General features: G+C 45.1%; 1 protein-coding gene across 1 annotated transcript in view; it reads left to right on the plus strand.

Moving 5' to 3' along the window:
* Srbd1 (S1 RNA binding domain 1) overlaps nucleotides 1-24,306 on the plus strand; it is a 180,757-nt gene extending 156,451 nt beyond the window's left edge. Inside the window, 6 exon segments of the mRNA XM_028893161.2 lie at nucleotides 321-497; nucleotides 612-743; nucleotides 2,645-2,657; nucleotides 4,018-4,169; nucleotides 20,362-20,546; nucleotides 23,499-24,306. Of these exon segments, the coding sequence (XP_028748994.1) occupies nucleotides 321-497; nucleotides 612-743; nucleotides 2,645-2,657; nucleotides 4,018-4,169; nucleotides 20,362-20,546; nucleotides 23,499-23,788 (949 nt within the window). The 3' untranslated portion in view covers nucleotides 23,789-24,306.
* The last annotated feature ends 1,712 nt before the right edge of the window (nucleotides 24,307-26,018 follow it).

The raw sequence follows: 26,018 nt of genomic DNA on the forward strand, positions 1-26,018 counted from the left end.
GACTGCTACTTGACGCCCTTCTCTAAGCTGGGCAGAGATTGTTACGCTTTTGCTGGGTCAGGAGATACAAAGGCTGTGAGCTGTGCAGAGGAGCAGACGCTCTGCTGCTGCCTCAGTTCCCGGCATCACGAGCACCGACGGGCTCGTCCGTCCCTGCTGTGTGTTTTTTCCCCTGTCCTTCTGTTGACTAATGGCTGGCAGGGTGTCGTCGCAGGTGATGTTCTGGGCCTGGGATTTGGGCCATCATCTTTTTAGGTGAGAGCTTTCTCTTTTTTAACTTTTGTTTCTCTTATTTTATTTTACCTTTTAATTTTTTTTAGGCATATTGCAGGACTTAATGCCAACAGAGCCAAAAACATCATTGAGTGGCGAGAGAAGAATGGGCCTTTCATCAACCGAGAGCAGCTGAAGAAGGTAAAGGGCCTGGGTCCAAAGTCCTTCCAGCAGTGTGCTGGCTTCATCAGAGTCAACCAGGACTTCATCCGAACATTCTGCAGGTGACTGTAAAGCTCACGCCTCTGCTGGTGTCACCAGCCGCTCTGTTGTTATTGTTACCCTGCCTGCTGACAGCGAAGTTCTAGATGCCCATTGTCCGTTCACTTACCCCACAGGGTTGATGATGCTCTGTGCTCGGCTGGGAATACAGCAGTCAACAAGGCAGAAAATCGCCTCTTCTCAGGGCATCATATTTTAATGCTTGGAAAGGACAATGAACCAACTAGTCAAACAAGTAGATTCAGATGGTAACTAAGTGCTGTAAAAATGAAGGGATTTGGCACTGTCCTAGGGGGCCAAGCAGCTGCTTTAGTTACATTATGTATTAGACAATTATCTGAGCAAAGTGAAAGGGCCAGCTGCACAGGGATCAGTGCAAGTGTCCAGTGTGAGAAGACTGGTGGCAGGGCGGGGGTGGTGTGTTCACACACAAGGCTCAATTGCATGACTGCAGCATGCAGGGGGAGGAGAGGGAACCACGTGACTGCAGCATGCAGGGGAGGGAGAAGGAACCACGTGACTGCAGCATGCAGGGGAAGGAGAGGTAGAGACTTGATGTATCCACACCGCACTGCTGACTTCTCACTGGCCACCAGTCAGCAGTCGTGTGGACTGAATCGAATCCTTCCCTTCTAGTCCAAATTGCCCAAAAGCAAAGAAATTGGATAAACTTGGTATCCTTTATGGACATGAAGGAATGAATAGCCTTTATGCTTCTGATCCTCTGGGAATTCCTGCTTCACTGATGCATAAGTTTTTCTCTCCACAAAATTATAGTAAAGGCCATGCAGAAAGAGTTTCATTCTGGGGTAGGTTAAGCAAATACCAGCCCCACATGATGGTAGATTGCTTTGCAAGGCTCAGTCATGAGCACAATAAGGAAACGGTTGGGTTTTGATTAGTGAGTGGAACAGAGTAATCTCAAATCCATTGTAACCTAATTGGAATTTAGCTTATGATAAGGTGACATTTCATATACTGGTAGAAGATGGATATATAAAATCACAGAAAAATGTAACTCAGAAAGTTGATACATGCAGAGGACGCTGGCATCCTAACTTGCTCTTATTTTCAGCAAATTCCAAGTAGATCATAACATTATATGAAAAGAGGGAAACTGAATATATATCAGAAGACATGCAAGCTCTTGCAGAACAGCGGGATGGTAGGACTTCTTCCATAGCAGAACCCAGAAGCTGGGGCCGGGGAGGCAGCTCAGTTGGAAAAGTGTAAAGTGCTGTGGAACCAGCACGAGGACCTAAGTTCCAGGCCCTGGCACCACATTAAAGCCCCTCAGGTGTTAAGGAACGGTTGTACCCTGGAGGAAGATGTGCTGCTGGGATTGGTGTAATAAATAGCTGAATGGCCACAGCTAGGCAGGAGGTGTAGGTGGGACTTGCAGGCAGAGAGAACCCCCAGAAGAAGAAAGGCAGGGTTGCGAGCTAGACATTGAGGAAGCAGGATGTGCAGTTCAGAGTAAAGGTAACTGAGCCACGTAAAAGAACGCAGACTAAAAGATATGGGTTAATTTAAGTTATAAGAGCTAGTTAGAAGCGAGCCTAAGCCAAGGCCAAGCTTTCATATTTAATAATAAGTCTCCGTGTCATTTTTTGTGAGCTGGCAGCCCCAAAAGAAAAGACTGTCCACACCCAGGAGGCTGCGCTCACTGCAGTCCCATGCTGGTGTGGGGAGAGGGGACAGGGACATGGTGTCTGCTGCAGGCCAACAGCCCTGCTGGGCCAGTGAGAGACCTGTATGGGAACAGTGAGGGGGTTAATAGAGAAAGACACCCGATAGCCAGCCTAGCCTCTACATGCACACACGTGTAACACACACACACACACACACACACACACACACACACACACACACACAAGACCCAGAATCCAAAAATGAAAAGTGCTGAGGATAAAATAATCTTTTTTTTTGTTAGCTTGTGTTTTGAAAGCTTGGTCAGAAAGTTCAAATAGTGTTTTAAAAGAAGATGTGAGCTGTGCCTTGCCTTCTCACTTGTTAGTGTTTCTTGTATGTATTTCCACATTGTAAATGTAATTCCACACCATTTGTGTGTGGTGTTCACTGCTAAATACGAGCAGAAGGCTCTGTTGGAAACTGTTGGAAACTTTGTTTTATTCATACCTCTTTCCAGGTATTTCATACAGGTTTGTATTATTTTTCCTGTCATTTTCTACATGGCCTGTATAATATTTTAATTAAATTATAGATGGGCTGTAAATAAATGTAATCATTGCCTTATTGGTAAACATTTGAGTTGTTTTAAAGCCTTATATTTTTTTCACTGGTATCAGTACTTGAAATTTTTGTGACTGTTGTATCTTCTAGACAACCCATGCCTTTAACAAGAATATCATATCCATTGCTACCTCAGTGATCTTTGCCTTGAAGTCTTCTGATTGCTCACATTGTTGCTCTGCTTGCCTCTACAGAGTGTGTTTGGTGTTCTTTTCGTACTGCTGTGGCATTCAACTGTTGCTGTGCTTCTTGTGAACACGTAGTTGGTCTCATGGTTTCCCTCAGGCTGACTCTCATGCATTTGTGTGTTGTATTCACTCATTGCACTGAATCTTCTGTCTTCCGTATTTTTCCATCATGCTTTCTCCTCGTGTCTCTCCTTGTTTTCCTGTCACATGTCTATTTAATCAGCAGCTCTGTCCCCAGAAAAAGGCTAGAAACTTAGGACTCCCCAGTTTCCCAGCCTGCTTCTCTTTAGCTCTGTTGTCCTTCATGGTGAGATTATGCACGGACATGTGCACGCACACACATGCATACATACATACAGTAGCATTATTTAGATTTTTATATATACACATATATATACATTCTAATAACATTGATGAGCATTTGTTTAATGTTACCTTTTGATTCTGTACTTCCCAGTTTTTCTATGGTGCATATTATTGTATAGGTTTTGCTGAAGTTTTACATGTTGAGATGTTTTTGGTTTGTCCTCCTATTGAATACTGGTTTGACTCTGCATTCAGGGCATTTTCTTTATACCTTCAAGGTTATTTGTCTGTGTCCTGACATCTCCTGTTTGCAGTGTGAAATCTAATGCCAGTCTGATTTGGCTTGCCTTATCTTTAAATACTGTGTTTGATTTTACTCTCTTAAGAGCTATTATCTTTTTTCAGATAGATATTCTGAAGTGTCCTGTTGCTGTGTCAGATGTGAGTCTATCTTTGTGGTCTCATTTTGCATTCAGTAGGTTCTGTTGGGAACTTGGTTTCCCTCAGCTCTGAGAAACCATCTTTGCCATCTTACTGTGATGGTGATGATTTTATTTATTTATTCATTTCCCCTAGAATGCCAGTTGTGTGGACTGAATCATAACAGAAAATGTATTAATAATATTTTAAGCAAAATGTGGTAGTTTCTGTGCAGTGAATGGCTGCTGTGTGTGTGGTTTGTATAACAGAGGACTAAGTGCATGGTTAATTACATTTCTTTGCTTTTCTGCCCCATTTCCTCACTTTTTATCCTGATTTTTCCCGACTGCAGTAGTCAGCCACTGACTCTTCAGGCCAGAGCCAGGGAGCTGCCACACTCACCAGTGAGAAGCTGGGCAAAAAGAAGACCAAAGCAGATGCCACCCTCACTCCAAACCCCCTGGACCAGACTTGCATCCATCCAGAATCCTACGACCTAGCAGTCAGGTGAGCCAGAGGCCAGCTCCAGAGCTCTGCATGTACACAGTGAGTTCTGTACAGCACATGGACTTTGGCTGGGCCTAGTGGGGGCAGAGACACGAGGCCATGCTTAACATGAGAGCAGTTTTCAGAAGTTCCTCATTGCTGAGCTGGCCACACATCATTTTATTGCTCTTCCTGGAGCTGTGTCAAGCCAATCAGCCCTGGTTCTAGGGGAGAAGTGTGGAGTGGAAATCGCGTGGCATTCACGATGTGTTTGGGAAATTAGTGTGACTCACTTGACTAGTACCTGGTGTAACTGTGCTCTTTGAAAGGCAAAGCCTTTTTTGAAATCATAAACAGCCAGCTTTCCCAAGAAATTATGTTCTGTTGGGTTACTAGAGTCTAACGTACTTTTAGTGGGGACACATTAACAGAGAACAGTGCTGAGATTATTTCCAGTACAAGGGCAGCTTTGACTTTAAATTTTTTATTCTATTTGTTTGTGTGTACATGTGTGGAGTGGGGTCGGAGAACAACTGACGAGAAGAATCAGCTCTGCCCCCTCTACCGTGTGGGTCCTGAGACTAGAACAGCCATCGATCGGGCTTGGCAGCAAGACTCACGCACTGACCCATTTTATTGACCCAAAACAACTTTTGTAGTTGTATGTTTAATTATCTTTAAAGCTTTCAGTTAGTTCAAAACCTGTGACTTGATACATAACCAAAAATTCCTATGGTTCTGACTAGATTATTCGGTAGTAGATTTAGGACCAGTTTGTTTTAAGTTTGGGATCTATGGATTGCATTGAAGTCATTTGTATTTGCTCACATTGGTAAATATCATTGGCTTGCTTCCTTCATCAATATCTGCTATTATAAAGGTACAGGAATAACTCAGAAAAGGAGATGAGAAGCTTGTCCACCAACACCACAGCAGTCTGTACACCCCTGTGTTTGATTATGAGAATCATTGGTGCATGCAGAGAATTCCTCTACATCTGTGTCTAGATATTAGCATATCCCTGCAGCTGCCTTTCTATACATCTGTCCATATCTGTCCATCTGTTTATCCACAAACCTATTTAGTGCTGAAATAAGAACAGTGGAGACAGCAGTGTGCTTTTCACTAAATTCTTCATGCATAATATAATAATTCCTTAGGTTTTTCTCATAAAATTAAATTTTAAGTGTGTATTTACTGACTTTTGGAAAATACCTGTATCAATGCAACCCAAAACTCTTTCAAAATTAAAAAACAACTACAGTGAAAACTATTGCTTCCATCCCCAAACATTCCCTCCTCTTGAAGCCAGTCCTGACGAAACTCCCAGGAGTTTGGTGTAAATTAACTCACTGCTCTTAGAACTCCTTAGAAACACTGCCACACAGATGTGCTCACCGAGTATCCTGGACACTGCCACACAGATGTGCTCACTGAGTGTCCTGGACACTGCCACACAGATGTGCTCACCGAGTGTCCTGGACACTGCCACACAGATGTGCTCACCGAGTGTCCTAGACAAACTGCCATGCAGATATACTACCTTGATTACTATTGAACTCATGTTATTAAATTAGCAAGTCCAAACAAAATCTGTGTAGGTGTTCCAGACTATTTGTATTTTCCTGTAATTTTTAGAACCAACTTGTTAATTTCCATTAAAAAATAATACAGGTCAGGCAGGCACACACCTTTAATTCCAGCACTCAGAAGACAAAGGAAGGTGGATCTCTGTGAGAAAGAATTCAAGGCCAGCCTGGTCTATATATCAAGTTCCAGGCCAGCTAGGAGTACTCAGTGAGTCCCAACAAACAAAAAAGTAAAAGTTAACTAATTCTGTTTTTCTATTTACTTAGACCTTCTTTCATTTTTTTAAGCAAAGCTTTTAGTTTTCTATGTACCACTGTTACTTGTGATGTGCGACTGTGTGGTGTTTTCAATGATATTATAGATGCAGCTATAGTTTATTGCTTCTCTTTCTCACCATGTAAAGCTGCAGTTGATCTTTGTGTAGTGTTCTGCCCTGCAGACCTGTAATCCATGTATTGGTGTGTTTTTCTAGAGTCCATAAATTGGGTGATCAGCAAATAGACTAACATTTTAATCTTCATGTTTTTAGTTCTTTTTCTTGCCTGTTTCAGTGACCAAAACATTTAGTAAAGTGCACAAGAGTAGCATGAGGCTGTCTTAGGGTTTCTGTTGCTATGAAGAGATACCATGACCACGGCAACTCTTATACAGGAGAACATTTAACTGGAGTGGCTTACAGTTCAGAGGTTTATTAGTCCATTATCATTATGGTGGACATGGCGGCATGCAGGCAGACATAGTGCTGGAGAAGGAGCTGAGAATTCTACATCTTGATCCGTAGGCAGCAGGAAGTAAACTGAGTGTCACAGTGAGTGTAGCTTGAGCAAAGGAGACCTCAAAGCCCACCTCCACAGTGACACACTTCCTCCAACAAGGCCACACCTACTCCATCAGTGCCACACCTCATAATGGTGACACTCCCTATGAGATTATGGGGCCGATTACGTTCAGGCTACCACATTCCACTCCCTGGCCCCCATAAGCTTGTAACATTATCATGCTCAAAGGTCCCCATATTCTATCGCAGTCTCAACAATGTTTAAAAGTCCAAAGTTCAAAGTCTTTTCTAAGATCCATGTAATCTCTTTACTGTAATCCCCTATAAAAACAAACAAACAAACAAACAAAACATATCACATACTTCTAACATATAACTCTGACATCTTCATGGGAGCCTAACTAGCATGTTATATTGTACAAACCAGTCTTTTTCAATGTGCATTTTTGTGTTTCTTTAATCTATGTGTGATATGGTTTGTAAGATTTTCCGGTTTGCTTTTATTGTAAGCCTGCATCCCTCTCATTTAAAATCTAAATCTTTTTCTTTGGGTAAGCAACTGTAATCGGTAATAATAGTTCTTAGCAGTGGTTCCTTGTGATGAAGCCATAGAAACAGTATTGCTTTGCCAAAGACTCAGAACTTATGGGGCTCTTCACATACATTGCCAAGTGATGTACTAGCGTGTGATGCTGTCAGCAGGATTCAAGCCGGGACAGTCCTCGTTTCCCCTGGTAGCAGGCATTGCTGCCAGCTTTCACAGGGACCACTTTCCACCTGTGGATTATCACTGCCCATCTGGTGACTTCACTTCTCTCTCTGCTTCCTTTGGGGGTGACCTATTTGCTCAGAAGCAAGGCAATTGTAGACTGTTTCATAGGAAATTTCTTTTACATGCAGTCCCCTCTGACCTTAAAACTTTGGAGATGAAATGGGTAATGACCTAATTACCCTTGGTGTGTTTTCCAGGCCTGAGCTGTAGTAGTCATATCTGACTTTCATACACTTCATCTAGACGACACTCAACATAGACAGTTCCTACTGGCAGGTAGAGTCCTATGAGTCTTAACCATTGAGCCATCTCTCAGCCTCCCAAATGCTTGTTATCCGTGCTCGATTGAATCTTGGCCAGCAGCACCTGCAGATGCAGACCTAGCTGAACTCTCCTTATGTATTTGTGTGCTTCTTTCTTGTTTGTCTTTCAGGTTCTTGGTGTACTGAAGTCTGCCATTGTGTGAGCTGAAAACTTAGTCTCCATTGTTTACCTTTTGTATTTGCTCATAATGCTATGGCTTGGAAATAGGAATGTTTCATGTTGACTAACTGAATTTTTTTTCTTCCTTTTATGTAAAATGGCCCTTCTTTTAATACCCTCATCTCAGGCAAGCCTGGTATTTCCTTAATTTTTTGATATTCCTAATGGTTCTAATATTTACTCAGGGGTTTTGTTGGTGTGGTTTTCTTCACCACTTGGAATGCGGTAGGGCCTGGAGAACATAAAGATGAGTAGAGGTAATGTACCCTTAAAGGAACACACTAAAACAGGATAGAATTTAACCTCGGGAGCCGCAGTGGGGGGGGGGGGTGTCATTTCCAGACAGGGCTGTCACGTGTGTTCATGCAGATAGTGGGACAAAAAGAGGGACAGGCTGGAGAGCAGAGAGTGTAGTTCCAGCTAGTTTAAGGAGTTGTTGCTAGACCAGTGAGAACAAACATTCATCGGTTACCTCCTCATTACCAGGCATTTTAGATGGACCGTGGTGTATACACCTCACAGCAACCCCAGGAAACTGGTGCTGCTGCTCTTCCCGTTTCAGGCTAGCCAAGTCTCAGGGAGAAGGTAAACTGCCTGAGATATAAGCCAGGTCTCCTGTCACTCAGAGCCTGAGCGGTTAACTGGATCATACTTTTCAGACTGGAGCCAGATTTGAATGCTGTCCCTGTGGTCATGGTCTTTTAAGAGTGCTGTTTTCTGAATAACACTGTCTGGTGTTCAGAAAGTGAGGTGCCTCATAAGGAAAATGAGCGAGTATTGGGAGTATCTGCTTTGGATGTTCTCTAGCATCCTTGGCTGATAGCATCCTTCCTACCTCTTGTGGTGGTAATCTAATTGTACTGAAATGTGATTTTGAGTGTATGTTAATAAATAAATTTGCCCGGGGGTCAGAGCTATTAGAGCCATAGCAAGAGTGTGGCGGTGGTGGCACACGCCTTTAATCCCATAGATCTCTGTGTGTTCAGGGATACAGCCAGCATTGGAGACATATGCCTTTAAGACCTAGGGGGCTGTACATACAGACAGTGACAAGGCAGTCATGTTTTTGGGTTTCCAACCAATGAGAAGGCAGAACAAAATACTATAACTAGACGAACAGACAGGAAATAGGTCTCTTTCGGGAAGCTGGGACACCGCAGGCGGAAGGGTGAGATTTTAGCTCTGAGCTCTGACTTCTCGGCTTTCTCTTTTACATTGTTTCTGTGTTTCTTATTTAATAAGACGGTTAGATACATCTACAACCTCTCAAGAAAACATTCCCCATCTGCTAAGTGAAGCTTTGCCTATTTTTTTTTTTTTTATTGAGGTGTCTGCAGGAAATGAATGTTCTCTAGAGAAGACAGAGTTTTATACTATTCTGCTGAAGATGTGTTTCCTGGATGTTGCAGTAAAAAGAATTCCTTTGCCTTATGTTTTAGAATTAAGTAAAGTAAACAGATCAATAGTGCCCACATTTGCTTTCTTCTTAGTTAAGAGAAGAAGATAGAGGAACCAGAGTAGAGGGACCTAAAGCCAGAAGGGGTTTGTCAGAAATGTGAGGACAGAGAGCATTTAAATGAGACCTGGTAGAAGAGCTCACACCCTGGAAGACAGACACGAACCCAGAGCTTGAAAACTGGCATTCCTCCAGCCCTTTGAGGACCTGTCTTCTGTATCCCTTTAACTTACTTCCAGGTCTTCCCCATTCCCAGGATAACTTCGCGTCCTCCCTCACTGAAGAGCATCAAACTACCCCACAGCCTCTTCTGGCTGTGCCCTTCTCTTTGTTCCTTCTGCCCTGTCTTCCCCTAGCAAGAATGCTCCGGAATTCTGTTTCCACTTCGCTTCTTCCATGCCACTGTTGAAGACTCTTAACTCTTTTTTTTTGGTTTTCGAGACAGGGTTTCTCTGTATAGCTTTGCGCTTTTCCTGGATCTCGCTCTGTAGCCCAAGCTGGCCTCGAACTCACAGAGATCCGCCTGGCTCTGCCTCCCGAGTGCTGGGATTAAAGGCGTGCGCCACCACTGCCCGGCCTGACTCTTAACTCTTAATAGTCCACTATTGCAGTGGTCTCTGTGTCCTGACTGTTCTGCCCCTAAAGGAAGGAAGGCAACTAGGTGAATAATGCATTTTAGCACTATGAAATTCTAGGACTGCCCTGTGTCTATTGTCTTCTCCACCTTGCTTACTGGTTTAGCTCAGACTTGTTACTGCTATGATCCAGTGTCCTCTCCTGAGAGCCAAAAGCAGCAAACATCTTCTAAGTTCTCGGGAAGAGACAGAGATGTTTGCTACCCATTGTACCTGCTTCTCATACCAAGTGCCTTAGAACTGTCTGCTTCTAATTTTTACTTCTCTTCCTCTGATTCCTTTTCCGTTTCCTATCCTTATTCCCCTTGTGAAATTGCTTTCTCAGCCAGTGACCTGCTTATCAGAACCGTCCTTAAACCACTTACCCGTGCCGCCATATTTGACGCCATCAGCTTGAGGCTACCAGAAGGAATGGGTCTGAATATTTAGGGAGAATCATAGCTGGGTTAAAAGCTGGCGAGTGACAAGATGAAAAGGCTGCCGTTGTCTGCTGTCTTAAGAATAGACTATAGGGCAGAGGAAGAGCGTGGAGATCAGACAGACTAAGTTCAGTGTCCAAGGCAAGAGATGGTGCTAAGAGCCAGGCAGCAGCAGCAGCACTGAGCCATGTGCACATTCTCTATGGGTTTGGAGAATAGAGCCGTAGGTTATGGGTGACAAGAACAATATCAACACCAGGGACACTTGTGGAGGACGGAGTGAAGCTCACTATTAGAAGAGAAAGGAGACTCTGAAAAGCTACAGAGTGATCCCATCATCTCTTCACTCCAAGGCTTTTGAGATCATCACTGTGCATGGCTCCTAAATTTACTCTTTTAAACCACTTTTGTAGAGCTCAGACTGCGTCCAGATGCCGCCTCAGCAGCTCGAGTCTAACATGTTTAAAGTTGAAAGCTGGATCTCTCCTGAACTCCTGCTTCAATCACAACCTTCTTCATGGACAGATCATGTCAGTTCATCCTTTCAGTTTCTCAGTACAAAAACCTGGAAATCGATCTTGTGAGACAGCTGTTAGTACTGTTAGCGATACTTGTGAGCTTTATAATGGCCACTTACTAATTATTGCCCTCTAGGCCAGTATCTGAGTGTTTTATCCCCCTGCATTGGTAGGCTTCTTGAGAACATAAGTCAACTCTATTCATGTTTTAGTTCTACACACCCTATTGCAGTGTGCTACATGTCTCAAATGATGAATAAAATCATCACCAACAAAATTCATATGGTAAATACTGGAACCAGTAACAAATATAGCAGGAGGTGGAGAGATGGCTTAGGGATTAAGAGCACTTGTTACTCTTCCAGAGAACTCTCAGTTTCCAACACCCACAGCAGGTGGCTACAGCCACCCCTAACTCCAGCCCTAGGGGATCTTTTGGCCTCAGTGAGCACCGCGTGCGTGCGCGCGCACACACACACACACACACACACACACACACACCACACACAAAACACACAGATAAAAAGCAAGTAAAAATAAAAGGTTTTAAAAACAAAAATATATTAAACTGATCTTAGAGGTCAGGAGTCTTAAAAAAGACTCATTTTGCATAAAATCAAGAAAAATATGATTAGATTTAAATTTTGTCATTAAACACCTTCTTTTGATTTAACTGTATTTTTTTCCACTTTATCTTACATATTCACAATAGACTTGGATGGCAAAAAAACAACCAAACAAAAAACCCACAGTGTAATAGCATAGTTAAAGTTCAATTGTTCTTGAACCCATAACATAAACAATGCATCTGAAAAGTTGGCATCAGATTTGTTAGACTGGTGGCAATTAAATTAAAGATTAGTTTTGGGAGGCTGTAAGCTCCAGTTGGCTAGGGACTCGGAATCTGGCTTCCCACTGTGTCCACGGCACCCAGCAAAGACTGATGGAGCAGCTGAAGAAATAAATGACAGGCTAGAGAATGAAGGGGACTATGTAGAACACTGAGGACAAGAAACCACACCAGTGGACTTTCACGGAGCAAGAGTAAGTGTTTAGCTTTGCTTCTAGCATTTTTTTTCTGTAGTCTAAAACGGTTGAGATCAGTGTGCAAGTACAGCTGTTGTTAGAACACACTGGGTCATCTTCCCTAGCATTCTTGCCTCATCCACATACCTACAAAGTACCTCTTTGAGAATCCCAGTGTGCCAAAAGGATTTCAGCCCTCCAAACAGAATCCCATGCCCCTTCACAGAGCATTCTGTCTGCTTCCAGTGCCCTCTCGGAGTGTACAGACTGGACAAGCAGAGGAAAGACAGGGGCCATTTCTTTCTGCAATTTTTGTTGTGGAGAAATTCTTACATACTCCTCCACATGTGAGTAGTTTCATTGTGTTGGATGCTGCAGCCATAAGTAAAATCAGTGCTGCATTATGAGGAGAAGCAGGCCCAGCAAGAGCATGTGTAGGGTCCCCGCCCCTCCATGCCTCCTCTCTTTGTCCTGTCCTTTTCGGTTGGTCTAGGAGCCCGGCACGTATCTGATTTCCCTTCTCGAGCTAGGAGAGAAGGGAGCTCTGGCCACAGGTTCTGCTCAGCCCTCTGCATCACAAAGACCTGGCACTCACCCAGAGGCTGCTGGGTTAAGAATCCGATGCACTGCCGATAGTTAAGCTCCAACGCTCCTGTGCTCAGTTTAACTTGAAAAATGCCAGGAAATTTCATGTCAAGACTCACTCAGCACTCATTTTGATATAGTGATGCTGATTCCATTTGGGCCATTAGGGAGCGCTTTAGAAGACTGGTTCCCAGAAGAGCCGGTGTAGCAGGGGAAGGTAGGTGGTGCCTTTGTCGTGTGCCAGGTGGGCAGACTTCAAAGAGCACTTCCTGTCAGCTCAGTGCCGAAGTCCTGGAGCTGTGCAAGTTGCCTCACTGCCACAGATCTGCCTGTTTCTGTCTCTTACAGTCAGTGCAGCAAAGTGTATTTTGAGAGCGTCAACAACTGTGAATGTAAAATTCCATCTAGGACAAGAACAATCACAGAAGCATGGCACCCTACTTCTGTAGGAAGGGGAGGTACTTCTGTACAAAAACTAAGCCATGTTGACTTTTGATTTGAGAAGCTGTAATAGGTTTTTAAGACCCAAAGTAGAAGGACTCCATCTGAGGCACACAGTGGACCAGCAGCAGGACAGCTGGGGACATTCTTTGGAAGTCCTGCCTTCAGTGAGGCAGAGGGCGCCCCTCAGTCCTGAGTGTCCTCAGTGAGGGCCTCTGTGCTGCCTGAACCTGTGTGTCCAAACTACGGTCTGTGGAGCTGTTGTGACCTCATACCGAGTTGTGCCCAGCTGAAGGGAAGCGTGTGTGCGTGTGTGCGTGCGTGCGTGTGTGTGTGTGTGTGTGTGTGTGTGTGTGTGTGTGTGTGTAACAGCAAATAGGTAGTCCTGGGAGATAACTCAGAGGGTAAAGTTCTTGACACACAAGTGTGAGGACCAGAGTCTAGATATCCAGAACCGAGTAACTGCCAGACGGGGCATAGTGGTCAACCTGTAATTCTATCCTTGGGGAGATGGAAACAGTGGGTCCGTCCCCAGAGAATGTGGGCTTCGAAGACTAGCCAATAATAGATGACAGTTTACTTAATCTAAATATCTCACTGTGTTCCCAGGAAGTCCTACTCAAAAGTTATATCAAAAGTGCCATCACAAAAGGGGGACCTGATGGCAGAGAAGCTGCCTGCTGAAGAAATGGATGAGCAGACCATGACACTCCCAGAAATAGCACACACACTATTCCAGCACACAGCCTGTTAGGCTCCTGACAAAACTAGTGCAAGGCCCCGGAAGTGAAGGCCAGACTACCTGTTCAAATCCCGGCTGTTGACCTCAGATCCCCAGCCTCAGTGTTCTCGTCTACTGAATGAGTGAAATAGTAGTGCCGACCTCACGTGACTGCGCAAGTTAATGCATGTCATGTACTTCGCTCCTGGAACACAGCAGTGTCTGTAGTGATCACTGTCCTTTTTACTGTCATCAAGAAGGTGCTGTCAGCTAAGCTATAGGACAAAGCAGGGCAAGTCACAAGAGCTTCCACGGTGCTGCTACTGCTGGTGCTGCTGCTGGTGCTGGTGCTGCTGCTGGTGCTGGTGCTGCTGCTGGTGCTGGTGCTGGTGCTGCTGCTGGTGCTGCTGCTGGTGCTGGTGGTGTCGGTGTCTTGTTCTCCTCTGTGATCTGGATGTAATTTGCACATTTAGCATTGTTAATTAATATTAATACCAGCTCCTGGGACTGAGGAGAAGGCCGGTTTCTCTGCTGTGTGTGGAGAAGAGCCTGCTACTCCCAGTAGAGGAGAAGGGAGGGAGCTGCAGGCTAGCTGTGGAATTGTGCTAGCTTTAGAATCTTCCACTGTACAAGTATTTGTCTGTCCTTCTCCTTGTCTGCTCTCGCTCAGGTCTGGAGCCTGACGCTCAGGAAGGTATTGATTCCATCTCCTGTTATCCCGCCTTCCTGCTCCCAGTCAACTGTCTTCTGCTTCTGTGTCCATAAATGAACTGTGTCAACCTCCCTTCCCCGCAACGACAGTGTCCCCAGCCATCCAGAGGGCAGCCAGAGACTTACTGAAGTGGGGGTTGTTAGGAAGCTTCTGCTAGTTTTCAGAAAGGAAAATCATTGACAGTTGGCCCTGTGGTAGAAAATCTGTCTCTTAGGAGAGTCTCTGTCACTTGGGCTTGCTCCAAGTGACACTGGAGTGGCTTGCTTCAGCTTTTCCTCCTGTCAGCCGCCTGTGTGCTTCTGAATGCTAGTGCTTTATTTGCCCTCCTCTTTCAAATAGTCACAGGCACTAATCCACATTATGGCTTTACAGGCAGTAAATTAAATTATATTAATTCTAAACACAGTGTTTTTGAACTATATAGAGGCTGCAGCCTTTGAAACCGCTAACTTAATTTTGTTCAACCCTTACTCAGTAACTCAAAAAGAGCCAAAGTTTCTTTCTTTCAAATTTGGTTTAAAAAATAATAATCAATTGCTCCCAGGCAGTAGTTCTGGGTGCCAACTTTTATCTGCAATCTGACTCTTGTGTCTGCACTGAAGCTCCTCTAAAGTCAAGGGGTTGAATATTAATGAAGATATGAAGGGCTGCAACTTTCACTTTAGCTCCTGCCCTGTGGCCTCAGCTGTGTGACTTTGTACTAGTCACTTAATCTCTCAGGGTTTGACTCTCTTATCTGCAAAGCTACATCTGCAATAAGATTTTCCAGAGAGTGAAATGCATGTTTTATTGAGCACTTTGAAAGTATGCGCCTGTCTGAAAATAAAGTCCTGCCTGAGAGGACAGGCAGACAAACAGGAAACTGTCCCACCTGGCCTCTTCTTCCCTGGCTCCTCTGCAGGCTTAGTCGAGGCCAAGGCTCTGTTCTCTTGATGTAGTATCTCTCTCTCCGCATGAAATCAGTGTCTACTGAACAAAGTTAAGCCTGCTTTTCCAGTGTATTGTTAATTGGCCTCAGCATTTTGTTACATTCCTTTGTCACAAGGCTTTGATTTTAGCAAATTGTCATCATTTGAGATAGGGCGTGTATATTTGAGAGGGCCTGGGCTCACTGGGAAGGAGCTGGTCAAACTGGACGCTGTCATCCTGCCTAAGCCACCACTGGGCTCTCTTGTGTGTGCGAAGTGGGCCAGTGTCTTTAAAATTGTGAGAATCTCTCTCTCTCTCTCTCTCTCTCTCTCTCTCTCTCTCTCTCTCTCTCTCTCTCTCTGTGTGTGTGTGTGTGTGTGTGTGTGTGTGTGTGTACACACGTGCATGTGTGCGCATGTGCCATTTACGTGTGTGGCTTTTAGATCAAACTGTGATACTTACACCGTGTGTGGCTCACAGCAAGGTGTTGGGTTGTTCAAGAATAGGTGATCAATGCTGTTTATGACACTGGTTATTGCTTCACCTGTCTTAGATGCTTTGGTTAAACAGAGAGTGTCAACTGCTTTTGAAGTAAAGTTCCTTCCCTAGACTGAAGTGCTGAGGCACGGAAAGTTTTCCCGAGACAGCTGCATCAGAACAGGTTCTCCCTGCAGCTACTGCGACATGCAGTGAGTTCTGCTTCGAGCATTGTCTCACCAGCCCTTAAACGGAAGGAAGTGGCTTATGGGTCTGCAGGAGGTGAGAGCAGGTGCTCAAAGACCCCCGCATTCCTCAGTCCAGGGCAGCAGCTTCTTGGTTCTCAGTGACTTTCTGCTACTGAGTGATGCAGGAGACATTCTGAAGACATTCTATATGGTGCCACAAAAAGACTCCAAAGCGACCCCACTCTGGCCCAGGAAGTGCATACCATCTAAAACTGCACTCTCAGGGCAGAGTGGGAGAGTTTTCACAGCAAGCCCCATTATATTTTTCAGGATATCTCTCTCTACTCCTTCTGTGGTTGATTAAATCCTAAGAAAACCCACTAAAATGCCGTTTCCATGATCACTCTGCTGGCTTCTGTAGAGCAGTTGGCAGCTCTGGGGCCTTCCATGAATGCACTTTACTTGGATTTTCACCTGCTTCTGGGGTTTGTATCAGCACAGATTTTTAAGGATTCTGCCCAGGTCTGTGTCTTGGTTTACCTAGGAGAAATTTGAAGGTTTCTTAGTGATGAAAGTGCAGTCCCCATGGCTGTCAGCTGGTGTGATCACGAGATGTCTGATATGGTCACGTTGGCACCCTCACCATCAAGCCAGCCTGAACTCACTGTGCACAGCGCTCCTGCATCCACCAGCGTGGGTAGGCAGTGGGAGAGGCCCAGCAGGTCTGATCTTTTGCTACACTGAGTTCAAGTTTCTTCTCTCCTCTTTGCAGTTATAGATTTGAATCTATCCAAGTATCTGGAGTCTGCAGAGTAGCAAACCATTGCCGGACTTTGAGTCAGTGCCCCACCATTTAACACACACCCCCAGTCTTGAAGCCAAATCTCCCCACATGGAATTTCTCCAAACATCAGCAATTGTGACCCACCTCTCTGTTTCCTTCTCTTTCCTGCTCTTGTGCTTAGTTTTTTACTGATTGACAAAATTCCTATGAAATGGAACAACTCTAAAAGTCTCTGAAAACCATGGACTTTGCTATGGAAGCATGGCTGGCTCACTTTCTCTGTCTCTCTCTCTGTGTTTCTCTCTCTCTGTCTCTGTTTCTGCCTCTCTGTCTCTGTCTCTCTGTCTCTGTCTCTCTTTCTGTCTCTCTGTCTCTGTCTCTCTTTCTGTCTCTCTGTCTCTCTCTCTGTCTCTCTCAATGGGTTGTAAACCATATGTTCTCTTTTTAAAGTGGTGGTGTGATATCACTGAGGTTCTTGTGTGCTCTGTGTAACAAACCCTCCAATCCTAAATCCCTGGGCTGGAAATGATTACGTAAATCTGAATGGCCATTTCCAAAGTCTTATGAATCTGGAGAATTTCTTACTCTTGGGGGGAAAGTTTTACAAAGATTTTTCTTTTTCTTTGTGGAGAGAGACCTGGCCTTTGTTGCAAGCTTCTGTTGAAAATCTCAGCAGCGTTAGCTTGTGTGGCTTTGTGTTTGAAGGATAAGCATGGTCTCCACTGCGAGCTCTGTGTTTTAACTTTGTGCAGATGTGTGCTAAAAGAACATGATGTGCTTATTTGTTGCATTTATGCTACTTTCTTACTTTAAGTAAGATGGATGAAATTACATATTAAATAAAAACAGCAGCTCCAACAGCAGTCCTTAGCAAATGGAAAAAGCCTTCCAGAGACAGGAGGAGAAACAAGACTATGGCTTTAATAACTCATTGACTTGTGAGAACTGTCCGTTTAAAAGCTCGTGTACAAAAAGTTCTTTGTGGGATTTACCCGGTGTTAACTGCCTAATGTTTAGAAGTGATCTGCCATTAAATTGTGCCGGTGTGATATTACCCAACACATTGTATTCTATCTTACCAAATATAACAGTGGTTTTCACGCGCTGGCACAGACACCTGTGTGTGAGATGAGAGTCCAGTGACTAGGAGGAGCTGCATGGCCATGGGCAGGCTCTTAAGCCTCCCTGGCTTTCTGTTTTCTGCATTTCAAGATTGCTGGGATCCAATGAGAATGTGCAGTGAGCAGTGCTTGCTAGATATGTGGTTGTGGGCTCATTCTGGGTTCCAGGCCTCTTACAGTATGCATTTTCCTTTTGTGCTTTGTGTTGGCCTTAGTTCTCAGTTCCACAGGGAAATTTGGAATCTGTGGAATCCTTTTCCTGAGCATGGAGTATCTCCTCCTACCCTGGGCAGCCAAGCATATCTGAAACCCAGTCAGGGTGAGGTCCACCCCAGTGCTGGCTCCAGTCCTCCCCAGTTTCCCTCCCTTCTGTTGGCTTTTTCTGCATGGCCTGGTCAACTTTAAGAAAGTTTTCAAAATGCAAGAACTACTTAACTTTGTTCCTTCGTCGTTTAAAAATAGGGTTGATCGATACAGAGCATTAGCTGGAAGCAAACGTGATGCTTTCTTATTGATTTCAGCGGCTACTGCCCTCAGGCTTCTGGGAGGATGAAAATGATATGTGAAATATACTCCCGGGTTAAACAAACCGATTTTCTTCTTAGGGCTGCAGTCGCTATAAGCAGCTTTTGTCAAGTGGTTGTGACTTTGTAGCAGTTGCTATCTCTCCAGTGTGTGTGTGCACATATGCATACACACACACAATACAATCTTAAGACTCCAAGTGGCCTGCTGAGGGGGGGTTTGGGGAAGATTTCTGCCATATATATCCATCCCAAAAGCCCACTAATTTTAGGTATCTTAACAAATGGTTAATGGTGTGAGCCAGAGTATTGAGGAGCTGGAAGGTGTTCTATGTAGTATCAGATGCACACCAGTAAAGCCAAATTGGTGAGTACCAGAAAGGACTGTTCAAAGAGCAGGGCTTATTGAAAAAGTTATAGACCAGAGTTAGCTATGGGCAGAAACTGCCTGTGTTATCTGCCTTGTCAATCAGAACTCCAGCAGCTGGGCCCTGTCACCAGCCCATAGTGCTGCTGTCCATTAGTCAACACAACATACTGGCTGCCTCTCCACCTGCTGGGGAAGCAGTAGACATAGACTGAGGAGGTAAATAGCCCAGGCCTCCAGATGATGCTCATGTCAAAGAAGGGTATAAGCATCACTCCTTCTTGTCTTCCTAGACTGCTAACCAAAATATATCCTCAAGAGAATTTGTTGGATGCTGGAGGATCTTTAAAAAGTGGGGGGGGGGGGCTCTAGAAATGTAGAAGGGTTACACATTTGAACCCAACAGACACCCTAGTGAAATGTGAGGTAAGAGGCCTTCCCCACCAGATACGAGATAGTCAGCACTGGAGTGTCACTGAAGAGGTCGACACTGCTTGAGCACAGTGCACACAAAGTATGGGAACGGCAGGCGACCCGTTCTGCACAATACAGTTGCTTCCCTGTGGGCTAGCTGCAGAGACAAACAGCCAGCAGTTTCCTTCCCTTCCTGTAGTCAAGAGGCATTCTTCGAGGCCAGAATTGGAGGCGTTTGTGTCGCTGTCTGTCTGATTGCTGCGTTGACATTTGTAAAGTGCCATTAATCCTAGGAAATGGACCTTAATGGTGGAGAAACATACCCAGCCAAGGGATGTCAAGAAAGGGAGCCATGGCCCGGAGCTCACAGGAAACTGGAGGGAGCTGCATCTTACCCATCAGTTGTTGTTTTGTGGTGTTATGGCTTTACCTGAGCTCAGTAACTGGGCAGCATATGTGCAGGCAAGGGGATGGCAAACATGGCAGCTATGTGGTATAGAATAAAGTATGTAAAGAACAGTCAGCTTTACATTGTATCTTTGGTGGTTTGGTTTATTGGCCTCCTTTTGGAAAAAAATCATTTTTTTCTTTCACACCCCCCCTTTTATCCTTTTGCTGTGGGCTGTGTCCAGGTTCTCTTATGGATGCTGCTTACACGTGCTATTACTGACCATGCATGCACCCACACCCAGCTGCCCTCTGGTGTTTATTTTCCTGTTGAACACTCCATGCTTTTTAGGTAATTTTGTTTATGTGTGGCTCAGTGGCATTTGTGTCATTGACTTGCAGTCTGGCAGGTCACCCTCCCATCACACAGAGAGATATAAAACATAGAGCAACATATGGAACATGAGCAGAGTGTTTGTTAAAAGATGGCAGTGCTGACATGTGCCGTGTTGGATTGTGGTATCATCAATAGATTGTATTTGACTGTTAATCCAAATTAAATTGTTTTCCTAACTAATTGTAGGAAACATGAGGGAAATATAGATAGACTTATCTAGAAAATACTCGTGACACTAAACTGTAATGAACAGCACACGGTAAAATGTTTTCTGGGCCGACACTGAGCAGGTGCTGCCCTTGGAAAATAGCACAAGAGCTTAAATACCCTCCTCCCCCTGCCCACATGCCCTTCAGCTAAGTCACTTATTACAGCATAGAACATACCATAGACTTAGCAAAGACCAATCCGTGTAGTGGCCTGAGGTAAGGGAATCTGAATGTGACCTATGCAAGGAAATGTCAAAAGTAATATTACTGATAAATGTTGGGCTTCTCTTCCCACTGAAGGTTTTTGTCATTCATTGGAGGGACACTGCATGAGATTGGAAAGCCTGAAATGCAACAGAAAATCAATTCATCTCTTGGAAAAGAAGGTATAGAGAAAACGGCAGAAAGGTTGCAGACGACTGCACACACCTTACAGGTCATCATCGACGGTCTGAGCCAGCCCGAAAGCTTTGACTTCCGAACAGGTAAGTTGAACGTGAGTGCTAGCCCGTGCCTTTGTGTAGTGTGATCCTCACAACAGCAGATGCCTGAAGGAGAACAGAGTCTGTCGTCCTCTGCATGAGAGAGCTGAGGGTCAGCATTTGTCCTGCGCAGTCACTAGAATCGATGCATGGAGTCAAATGGAAGCAGGGCTCTGACTCCTTGCCTGCTGTTGATCGGCCAGGGCACTAGGCTAGATGGTCTCCTGTGCTGTGCTGCTGCGAGCATGCTCTCCCCCGTGTCCTGTAAGCTGTCTTCATGTCCCATTCACACAAAAAGTGAATCTTCTTCCGGAATTGCAGCCTTCCACGTTTCTGGATTCCGCGTCCCTGAGCACAGTGAACAAATAGGATGATCCTCTGTGTTGATCATCTTCCTGATTTAGAGCGCCCTTGGCTGTCTGTGCAGGCAGAGGGTGAAGGAAATAGAATAGCCAGAGCTGTTGAGAGCGATGGCCCATTGAGACAGAACTGCCGCTGGAGAGAATAAAACCCCGAAGAAGACCAGTGGTGTCACAGCCTTCCAGTTGTCCTTCATGTAAAGTGGCTGTTCCCATAGACGAAACTGCCAAGAGGCCTGCTTCTCTCCGTGTGCATTCCATGGCTGTCTTTTGCAGCAACCCTAAGATCAGTGTCTCTCACACAAGGGTGGGAGTGGTGACATGTCTATGCACTGCTTGGATGATTGACGAAGATACTTGAGCTACAGGTGGCCTGTACTGGCTTTTCCTGTCCATCTTGGTTTTCTCTCATGGTGTTGATTATCTCAGTTACTCTAGGGCCTCCAAGAGAGGCACTCGGTTAACCCAGCGGAGCAGAGGGCCTTCCCTGGCTAGCCTCTTATTGGGCAGAACAGAGCGTGTGGCAAGTACAATTGCAAACAGGTCTCTGTAAACAAACTTTGCAACTAGCTTTTGCCCTAGCTAAGTCACAATTTTCAAGATAGTTGAGAACTATCATTTTACTACTGAACATGTTCCCAAGGCAGATGACTCTTACTTTGGAGGTGGAGAGCATTTCCGTATTATGGTATTTGTATTATGTTTCTTTTCTCCATTTTTCTCAGAAGTATTTCCTGTTTTAATGGCCTCATTCTTTCCTTGTCCTCATCAGACTTCAGTTTTTTTCAGTGGCATAATCAATTCCTTTTTGTTGAAGTTTTCCTTGCAAGTTGGTTTCCTTAATTAGGAACGAGCTGGTTGGGGTTGGAGATTTAGCTCAGTGGTAGAGCATTTGCCTAGCAAGCGTAAGGCCCTGGGTTCGGTCCTCAGCTCTGAAGGGGAAAAAAAAAAACAGAAAAGGAATGAGCTGGTAACATTGACCTGACTGTATGTGCTGCCTTGGCTCTCAAGCTGTTAACATTTGTGTGTAATGGAGGATTTTGGTTTCTCCGTGGCCCAGGCTGTCTTGGGGAACATGTTGAATGGTTCTTGACTCCGGTGTTCATGAAGTTAGACTGAGCGGCTGATCGGAGACCTTGGCATTGGCAGCAACTTGACTTCTGCCAGGAAAATGGGGAGAGTTTCCAAGCATGGAAACCCACCTCCTAGGCCTGGGGACCATCCTGCCTGGGCACCTGGGTTTGTTTCACTTGGCTTTGAGAGACCTCACCTGTGTGGGTCGAATGCCCAGCGCTTCCCCGCTTTGAAATTCAGATCAGGTGAAATCCCAGAGTCAGTTCCCACATGGGTGTGCTTAAGGAGGACAGTGAGGTTTAGGGTTTATGGGGTTTTCTCTTGTTTAGTAGGAGTTGGGGAGCTTATTTCTAAAAAATCCTGATCTTAAGGTGGTTGGACTGAGGGAGGAAAAGAAAGGTGACCAGTTGTTAATACAAATGTAAAGGATAACTCAACAAATAAAGAGGGTGAAGTCAGCAGCTGTGGAGGAAGGGGAAGGGACGGGGTGAGGGAGAGCGAGGCTCAGTGCAGGAGAGCGAGGCTCAGTGCAGGAGAGCCCAGCCAGATGTGTTTTTTGTTCTCAGAGTCAACACTGTGATCTTAGGGACGGCTGAGCCTGTGGAGGAATGCAGGCCAGGATAACTCACAAGCCACACTTCAAGTCTCCATCTCACTTCCTCTCAAAGCCTTGGTTGTTTTATTATATCTGGAGCCCTAGTGACTGCTGACGGCTTTGTCTCACTTTTTAAAGGCTAGCGTTGGTGAACAGAACTATGTATAGTGGGTGGGCCAGGAAAGGGCTGTAAAGACTGAGATGGGGACCTAGGTGTCTTCATCTTTCTGTATCTAGCATCACGCTGAGCATCTGGCCACGAGGTAGTGATGGGAGGCAGTAAATATTCAATCCGCTGAACTGGAGGAAGAGAGAGAAGGCTAGCTCTGGCTGGGGTGGGTTTCTGAGCCATAGGTGATCGAGAGCCTGTACTTCCTGATTGAATAAATGTGTTGAAATAGAAAAAAATGATTCCTGAATTCCCAGCTTGGGGGAAGAAGTAAAGAGAGAACATTTGACTTCATCCACATTTCTCCAAAGCTAGTGGAGCTTCCACCACCTTGAAACGATTTAAGAAGCCAGGGGCGGAAAGCTAGCTCCGACTCTCCTGTCTCCAGGGTGCTCCCTTTCTGAGCATTTGTGAGTTAGTCTGGTGTGCTCACCAAGCAAAGGTACACTCTGATTATCCTTTGCAGGAGAGAAAATGAGATCATCTGTCCGAAGCCTTACAGACTGTGCTCATGTTCACACTAGTGAGACAGACTTTAGAGAGAAGAAAATGTCTGAGAAATTGTTCTTGAATTATCTGTGTCAACTGTTTCTACCAGGATGTATTTTTTCTAAGACAGGCCTGTGTCCTCAGCTCCTTTTGTCTCTTCCCTCAAAGACTAATATTGATCTGGGCATCTGTATCAATCAATACACAGCGAACGCCAGTGCTCTAAGTACAGTGCCTTGGTTACACTGATGTTTGCTCTCTTTCCTCAGATTTCGATAAACCTGACTTCAAGAGAAGCATAGTGTGTCTGGAAGATCTGCAGGTGGGGACAGTTCTCACCGGGAAAGTGGAGAATGCCACTCTGTTTGGGGTTTTTGTGGATATAGGGGTGGGCAAGTCGGGCTTGATTCCTATACGAAGCATCACAGAAGCCAAGCTATCGAAAACAAAGAAGAGAAGGAGCCTGGGCCTGGGCCCTGGAGAGAGAGTGGAGGTGAAGGTCCTCAACATTGACATCCCCCGATCTAGGATCTCGCTCGATCTCCTTCGGGTGTTGTGAGTTCCCCACCGAAGGCCAAGCACCAGTGTGGTCTTGTTTCTACTGCTGGACAAGGACACGCAAAGCTGATTGATGGAGCCTGACAGCAGATGAGAGGGAGTCCTGACTTCCCCTGTGAAAACAACTAATGATGTCCTCACGTGGCGTTGTGTGGCAGCAGTTTTGTCACCTTTTGTAATTCTTCCTGGACGCACCTTCTGTAGCAGGTGGCTTCAATTCTCCCTGCTAGCATCTGCTGTCTTGGACCTGGGTGGAGTGTCGTCGTGTTTGAAATGCATGGTGTTGGTTGACACATTAGGACTAGCAGTCTTTAATCCTGCCATCTTATTCATTGTTAAATTAGGATTTTTGCACATAATTCATAATTTTATAATAATTTTTATTTTCCTTTACCAAACCAAGCAAAAATATACCAGTAAAAGAGATTATCATGTGTTTATGACCATCAAATGAATGATTCAGTGTGTTCTTCAGAAGAACATGTGTATTGACCCCTACAATAAATGACTGGCTGGTGACTTTGGTTTGATGTGTTCATTGAGTGAATGCTAAAAACCACACTGAATTAAATATGTAGTTTGTGAAACTGTGTAGTTTATGGGGAAGAGGGAAGATTCTAGAAATTTCAAAAATTACTTTAATTGACTTAGCATATCACAAGAGCATATTCTTTTCTTTCTTTCTTTTTTCTTTTTTCTGAGACAGGGTTTCTCTGTGTAGTTTTGGTGCCTGCCCTGGATCTTGCTCTGTAGACCAGGCTGGCCTTGAACTCACAGAGATCTGCCTGGCTCTGCCTCCCAAGTGCTGGTATTAAAGGCGTGCGCCACCACCCAGCATATATTCTTTTCTTAACTGTCAGGATTAAACTTCAAATCAGGATAAAAATGGCCTTGGAAAAGATTAAGCCCAAATCAGATGAGAAGTGTCCAGAACAGTGAAGGAGGGGACCCCGACCAGGTCCTTGTTCTGTGGAAAAGGTAAATGTTGTGTGACAGTTCAGGGTCGATGGTGAGTGGCGCCCTCACTGAGCACTGCTGCTATGGTCTGTGTGCACAAGGACCTGACGTCTCGTGGCTAGTGCGTGGAGGATGAGTGCTAAAGTGTGGCCAGCCCCATTGACTTGTCTTAGGCAAATAAACTTTTATCTGTGAGCAAGCACCCATTAATTATCCTTGCAGACTTTTTGGTTCCTTTTGCCCTCGGGGTGCCCAATTTGAGATCATACAGTTGTAGCTAGAGTTTTCCTGCCTTGCCCACAGTCAGGACAAATCTTTGTCACCCGTCAGTCCCACAGCGGCTCAGACCCAACCAAGTAAACACAGAGACTTATATTGCTTACAAACTGTATGGCCGTGGCAGGCTTCTTGCTAACTGTTCTTATATCTTAAATTAATCCATTTCCATAAATCTATACCTTGCCACGTGGCTCGTGGCTTACCAGCATCTTCACATTCTGCTTCTCCTGGCAGCGGCTGGCAGTGACTCCTTCTGCCTTTCTGTTCTTTCTTTTTTGCTCTCTGTTAGTCCTGCCTATACTTCCTGCCTAGCCACTGGCCAGTCAGTGTTTTATTTATTGACCAATCAGAGCAATTTGACATACAGACCATCCCACAGCACAGCCAAGTGCAGACCATCTCAGACACCTGCACTCAGGCCTGTGGTCCTAATCATCCTCTATGCGGACCTGCTGGGTAAAGCCACGAGGAACCCAAGAACGCGCTCCCACAGGACATACAGAACATCCCACAGCACTGCAGTCACCCAGTGGTAGCAGTCAGGAGGTAGTGTATCTCATGACAGTTCTGCCTGGTAGCTCTCTATTCTAACTAGTGAACCTTTGAAGGGTGTCTTTGAAGTCCTGTTTGCCTAACTTTCATTCCTGGTGCTTTTCTGCTGCTTCCTGGTTTTCACCTGCCAACAAATGTTATCATTTTCATTCGGCCTTCCTACTCAACTCTCCCCAAGGTTCACAGTTCGGTGAGTGCCAAGCCATGTCCCAGGATACTCTCAGGAAGGAGCCTCCCACTCCTGGGCACTTTGGATGGAGGACCCAGGGCAGCTCTGGACCCTTGATGGCTAAGCCCTCATGAACACGAAGGGGACTAGTACTCACTATCTTAGAGGACATTGCAGTCAGCATGTCCTCTGCCCCTTTTCTCTCAGATGTGGTGGAAACTCTACAAAGCCCATCCTAGGAGAAGGTCCATATCTCATTCATCATTGCAACTCT

Source organism: Peromyscus leucopus, chromosome 22 (assembly GCF_004664715.2).
Source record: "Peromyscus leucopus breed LL Stock chromosome 22, UCI_PerLeu_2.1, whole genome shotgun sequence".
Lineage (NCBI taxonomy): Eukaryota > Metazoa > Chordata > Mammalia > Rodentia > Cricetidae > Peromyscus > Peromyscus leucopus.